Source organism: Elephantulus edwardii, unplaced genomic scaffold (assembly GCF_000299155.1).
Source record: "Elephantulus edwardii isolate Elephantulus edwardi_28Jun2011 unplaced genomic scaffold, EleEdw1.0 scaffold00483, whole genome shotgun sequence".
Lineage (NCBI taxonomy): Eukaryota > Metazoa > Chordata > Mammalia > Macroscelidea > Macroscelididae > Elephantulus > Elephantulus edwardii.
The window spans coordinates 249,066-255,859 of NW_006400233.1; the positions used below are offsets into that span (position 1 = coordinate 249,066).

A 6,794-nucleotide genomic window follows, 5' to 3' on the forward strand; every position below is an offset into this window, starting at 1 on the left:
GCATAGTGGAATGTACTTGGGGCAGTGGGAGGGATGCGGGGGGATTGTGTAGCTGGGAAGGAGTGTTTCTTTCACGTTTTAAAGAGAGGAGTGAACTGGGGGGGTAGGAATGGGCGGGGAGAGAAGTGCAGCAATGAATGAATGGAAATCCAAAATTTCTGTAAATGCTCATTAAAAATTTTTTTTTTTAAAAAAAGAGGTGGATGGCCAATTCGGATTCCTAATATATGTGCGTATATACATATACACACACAAACTTAATATATTGCTGTCAAATCAGTACTGACTTAACAGAACACCCAGTAGGTTTACAGGAGGCTGTAATCTTGGGAGAATTATAATCTTTCTCTTGCAGAGCCACTGATGGATTAGCAGTGCACTCCCTCCAGACTATGCCACCAGAGCAAGATATGTGGTGTGGTTATATGTGTGTTTGTATGTTGTTGCCCTCTCTTTTGTTCAGAAATACAGGTAAGCACAGCAGAAATGCAGTTTGTCTCTCTTCAATAAATTTCTTACTTGCACTAAATGCTTGGTCTCTTTATTTTGTCATTCTTTTTTTAAAAAAAAATTAATTTTAATGAAAGTTTACAGAGAATTAGAGTTTCCAGTCATTGTTGAATTTTTCTCCTTACCCACTTCCCCCAATTAACTCTTATGCAATCCCTCCCGCCAAGTCCACTCCACTCTGCAGCCTTCACTCTGGACTTCTGTAATGACAAGAATACCCATTCATATGTCCTTTTTAAACAGTTCTCTTCTCCCTCATCTGTTTCAATGCAATGTACATCATTCCCTCCTTTTCTGTCTTCTCTCAACCCCGATGTCCATCCATTTTACAACAGTGGCCGAATGCAATATTTGTCCTTTTGTGACTGTGATATTTCACTCAGCATAATGTTCTCCAGCATCATCCATTTTGCATAATATTTCATGAATTCTTTGTTTTTCAGTGCTGCATAGTATTCCATTGTGTGAATATACCATAGTTTCTCTATCCATTCATTTGTTGATGGGCACTTGGGTTGTTTCCAGCTTTTTGCTATTGTGAACAAAGCCGCAATAAATATGGGTATGCAAATATCTGCTCGGGTGGAAATTATGGTTTCTTTAGGGTAAATTCCCAGTAGTGGAATTGCTGTCTCAAATGGTATCTCTATTTGCAACTTTTTGAGAACGTGCCATACAGACTTCTATAGTGGTTGCACCATTTTACACTCCCACCAACAGTGAATAAAGGTTCTAGTTACTCCACAACCTCGCCAGCATTTGATGTTTGTTGTTCTGTTAAATTTTGCTATTCTTACTGGAGTAAGATGATATCTCATAGTTGTTTTTATTTGCATTATTCTTAGAGCTAGGGATTTTGAACATTTCTTCATGTGTTTGTTTGCCATGTGAATGTCTTCTTTGGTGAAGTGTCCGTTCATATCCTGTGCCCATCTTTCAATTGGGTTATTTACTTTTATCTTGTTGTGGGGCTCGAGTATTTTATAAATTCTAGATATAAGTCCCTTGTCAGACATGTCATTACCAAATATTTTTTCCCAGTTTGTGGTTTCCCTTTTTACCCTATTGGAGAAGGTTTTGGATGTGCATAGGGATTTAATTCTTAGAAGGTCCCATTCGTGTATTTTATCCTCTCCTGGTTGTATTATTTTGTCATCCTTAATAGTTGGAAAACAACACAACTCATTGCCACTGAGTTGGAACCAACTCAAACCCTCCGGTGGGTTTTCAGAGGCTGTAAATTGCATGGGAGACTATTCCTCTTTCTCCTGCAGAGACACTGGATTCAAATCACATGCATTTGGTTTGGCAGTGCAAATCTTTGCCCACTAGGCCAGTAGAGCACCATACATATATACAAACTGACATACAAACACACATATAACCACACCACATATCTTGCGCTGGTGGCATAGTCTGGAGGGAGTGCACTGCTAATCCGTCAGTGGCTCTGCAAGAGAAAGAACAATTCTATTTGCAAGAGAAGGCATAGTGTTTATTTCTGAAAGGAGACAGAGTTTCAGAACTGGCCCAAAGGGAAGGGATTATGGTGATTGGAGGCATGCCCAACAGGTCCTGTGTCTGAGTCTGAATTTCAGCTCAGCATGTATACTTGGACCAGGAGGCAGTTGTCCGAACAGAACAAGGAAACAATGCACGGTTCAAAATCAGGAAGGTTGTATGCCAGGGATGTGTCCTATCTCTGTATCTTTCCAGTCTATGAGAAACAGATCACCCAGGAGGCTGGGCTTTCTGAGGAGGAATGTGGCATCAGGATTGGAGGAAGACTCATCAACAACCTGCATTATGGAGATGCAACAACCTTGCTTGCTGAAACTGAGGAAGGCCTGAAGCACTTCCTACAGAACATCAAGGACTGCAGCCTTCATATGGATTGAAGCTCAACATCAAGAAAACAAAGATTCTCACCACTAGGCAGATTGGCTGCATCATGATTGATGAAGAGACCCAGATTGTTAACAGCTTCAGTTTGCTTGGATCCACAGTCAACACTCTTGGTACCAGCAGCCAGGAAATCAAAAGATTAATATACTCAGGTTTCACTCTGGAATTTATCAGTCTTTGGTCCTTTACCAAAGATGTCCGGAGTTGGAGCTATTATGAGTTAAAAGGGACAAATTTTTGTTGCCAATCAAAACAGTAGGTGTGCAGGGTGACTGCCGTTCCTACAGTTACGTGTGTGGAATCTCCAGTAAAGACGAACCCGACTGGGAGTCTCTCATGTTCCTGGCTCGACTTATACCTCGCATGTGTCACAACATTAACAGAGTTGTCTATATATTTGGTCCACCAGTTAAAGAACCTCCCACAGATGTTACACCTACCTTCTTGACAACAGGGGTGCTGAGTACTTTGCGCCAAGCTGATTTTGAGGCCCATAACATTCTCAGAAGGTGTGGGTATGCCGGGGAAATCAGCCAGATGCCTGTGATTTTGTCACTGTTGCATTTTGATCAGGACCCGCTTCAGAAGCAGCCTTCGTGCCAGAGATCAGTGGTTATTAGAACGTTTATCACTAGTGACTTCATGACTGGTGTCCCTGCAACACCTGGCAGTGAGATCCCTGTCGAGGTGGTGTTAAAGATGGTCACTGAAATTAAGAAGATTCCTGGTATTTCTCGTATTATGTATGACTTAACATCAAAGCCCCCAAGAACTACTGAGTGGGAGTAATAAACTTCTTATTGTATTAAAAAAAAAAGATTAATTGCACTAGGAAAGTCTACTGTCAGGGACCTCTCCAGAGTACTCAGAGCAATGATGTCAGTCTGGAGGCTAAGGTGTACCTGATCCAAGCCATGGTCTTTGCTATTACTTGCTATGCATCACAGAACTGGACAATGACTAGGTAAGATAGAAGAAGAATTGATGCCTTTGAGTGGTGGTGCTGGAGAAGAGTATTGATATACCATGGACTGCTAGGAAAACAAATAGGTTCCTCCGAAAGAGGGTGAAATCAGGCTGCTCCTTGGAGGCAAGGATTCTGAAACTTCATTTGACATACTGTGGGCATGTTGCAAGGAGGGACCAGTACTTGGAGAGGAACATCATGCTTGGGTGGGTGGAGGGACAGTTCAAGAGAAGACCCTCGACGAGATGGATTGACTCAGTGTCTGGGGTAATTGGGTTAGGTGTGTCAAAGACAATAAGGTTGGCTCAGGACAGAGCAGGGTTCAAAGCTGTTGTACAAAGGGTTGCTATGAGCTGCAAGTGACTCGATGGCACATAATTACAACAAATGTAACTTAGGACAAGAATTAAAGCTTGGTCGTAAGCAGAGCTTCTGAGCATACTTTGGAAGCCTGCTGGTCTTGAACTGGTCTGCCCTGGGCCCTGATTTCCATAGAAACCAGGAATTTTACATGCAAAGGTCAGAAAACACTAGAGGGCAGCAATTTATGGTCTTGAAGCAAATAGCAGGATGTTAGGAGGGGCTTTGGGGTTTAATCCTAGGATGCATTCTGGTTTCCTATCTAACTTTTGGGGTATTGGGTTGCAAATCTTCAGGTCCTCTAGTCCATTTAAGTGCATGGCTTTGGGTGTAGGAGCTAGGAGCCTTGGGCCTAGCAAAATGGATTTGCTTTGCCTGAAGCACATTGCATTACCACTTCCATTCACTGATGGGGAAACTACAAACAAGTGAAATCACAATTTATTAAGAGTATTTTGATAGGTCAGGAGGCCATTATTTAACTGCTGTTCTCTTCCTTCAGGAGGTGGCAGGGATCTTCCACAGGATTAATAAAGCGCTTCTCTGAGTTTACGTCCTCACATGAGTGGGAAAAGGCCTCAGAGAGGGAGACTGTGCTCTCCTCAAATGTAGCATTCAAGAAGTTTCCTTTCCTTTGCCACTAGACTAGACTGTGTAGCTGTTGGGGGTTTTGGGGGGGATGACAAGTAACAATTGTAGTTGAAAAATGCCAAGAAAAAGGTTTATTTAGCACACTGTATAAAAGAGTAAAGAAAGGGAAATAAGAATTGCCAGCTGGACAGTTCCTCCAAAGACCAAAATGGCTACAATTTTGGAAAGGCACACAAGTTACAATATTAGTGTTTTTGTTTCACATCAGCGTGCTAAAATGGAGGTTTTCTTTGATATAATTTTTATATGAGTTATGAAACCAGTTTTATTGAGACACAAGATATTCACAGAGGAAAGAAAAAGGTGTCATTCCAAGGGGGTATTCTTAATGAGACACATGAGCAAGACCCAGGAGGCTGTCCTTTATTCTAGGTCAATGAGGGATGACTATATAAATGAAGTAGGTCCTATATTGTGTTCTTTTGTTCTACAGTGATTCTATTTTAATCTTAGATGTTAATACTATATGTACATAATAAAGGAACTTCTCTGAGGGCATGGAGGTTTTTCCCAAAGCAATTGGACTTTCAGTAGCTCAGTATCTGGGTTCCTCTGTGTTTAGTATGATGTGCTTTAACTCTAGACTGCTTTGACTGTCAATCAAACCCACACTGGTAGGATTAGAACCAATGAAACAGGAGAGGCAGAAGTTTATACTTGGAAAAATGAGCTATCAGAACCAGGAAGCAGATACTGACGTTTGTAGAATTTGTGCTTCAGGCTCATGAGCAACAACAAAGACAATGGACTAGAATAAAAACCACCCACCGAACTTTGAACTCTTCATGACATCCTCTCATTGGTCCAGACTCTAGACCTAAGAAAGGCAGGCCAGAAGAGAAAGTAGCTTATACACCCTCACCTTAGTGGTACATGCCTCCTTTCTTCTATTATTTTCTTTTCTGGGGAGTATGGGCCCATCTGCTTTGGGGATATAACTATTTTAATAAATCTTTACTGTTTCACTTCTGCCTCCTCATTTTTCTTCTCAGCCTCACTCTCTAACCAAAGCTTTAGCTTTCAGCCTGTTGTCTAGTATTCTGTGCACTAAAGTCTGTTCTCTCAAGAAACCCTAAAGTTGCTGTACACTCTATTACTTTGGTACTTGGGCACAGTCCCCTCTTCTAGTCTTTTCCACTTGGCAATATTTTGCTTGAATGAAAAGAACAAACTGTTACATTTATTACACAATAACACCATCATCTCAGTGTAATGTTCAAAATGTTTAAAAGTTTAAATGTTTAACTGGAGAGTTACTTCCCACAGATGGAATGATCCAAATACACTCTCATGTGAAGATAGGGCGTTATCATCAGCATTTGCAAGAACAACTGGACTTAGACCTCTCCCGTCTGGAGTACAGGATGAAGTGCTACCCAGAGATCAAAGAGAAGGAAGAAATGAGGAAGAGCATTGGGCAATACGGTCTTACTGGAAAACAGCAGGTGAGCCCAATCGGGAACCTGTCTGATGGGCAGAAGTGCTGTGTGTGTTTGGCCTGGCTGGCCTGGCAGAACCCACACCTGCTCTTCCTGGATGAACACACCAATCACCTGGACATTGAAACCACTGATGCGCTGGCTGATGCCATCAATGAATTTGAAGGTGGCATGATGCTGGTCAGCCATGATTTCAGACTCATTCGACAGGTGGCACAGGAAATATGGGTCTGTGAGAAGCAGACAATCACCAAGTGGCCTGGAGACATACTGGCCTACATGGGGCACCTCAAGTCCAAGTTGGTAGATGAGGAGCCCCAGCTCACTAAGAGGACCCACAATGTGTGAGCCCTCTGCTCAGGCTCAGGTCAGGAGTTCCACTGGGGACTTAGCTGCTACCCTGACCGGCCACTCAGGATGGGACCCAGGGCTGCACTCCTGATTTGCTGCAATGCTGCTTCCCAGTCCCTGCCCTGCCCTCAGCCTGCCTTAGCTGCGCTCTTCTCTACAGCTGGACAGTACCTGTCCGTTTCCCATCCTCCTCCGAGTTACTTTTGTCCGTGTCTGGACTTGGCTGGCTCTTCCCTTCCAGCCCTGGTTGGTCACCTTACCTGGATAGTGACACAGCCAGAGTCACCTGAGGATTAGCCCTAGGGCCCAAACGCTGGATTTGGCCTGTGAAGGAGTTTAGGGTGCTCATTTTCTGGGTTTGGGTGAAGTTGGGGGAAAACCCCCAGCCCCACCACATCATCCTTTCTGTTTCTGGCTTGGAGCTCTGGACCAGGGTTTGAGTCCTGGTCAGTTTTTAAATAATTATTTAACATTGTAACTTCTAGACCATGGTGTCATCAACAAAGTGTCCAATAAAGCAAGCCATGGTACCTACAAAAAAAAGTTCCAATTTCTTGCAGACAAACTGTATGCAGTGTGGTGCAGAGTAGCAAGTAACCATTTAAATTTGA

At 42.9% G+C, this 6,794-nt stretch overlaps 1 protein-coding gene across 1 annotated transcript; it reads left to right on the top strand.

The window, feature by feature from the left end:
- Window positions 1-2,751: 2,751 nt before the first annotated feature.
- LOC102854946 (ATP-binding cassette sub-family F member 2-like) lies at window positions 2,752-6,180 on the top strand. The gene is made up of 2 exons (XM_006902983.1): window positions 2,752-3,102; window positions 5,626-6,180. Exons 1-2 carry the CDS (start codon window positions 2,752-2,754, stop codon window positions 6,178-6,180), a joined length of 906 nt encoding a protein of 301 aa, XP_006903045.1.
- Window positions 6,181-6,794: the final 614 nt, after the last annotated feature.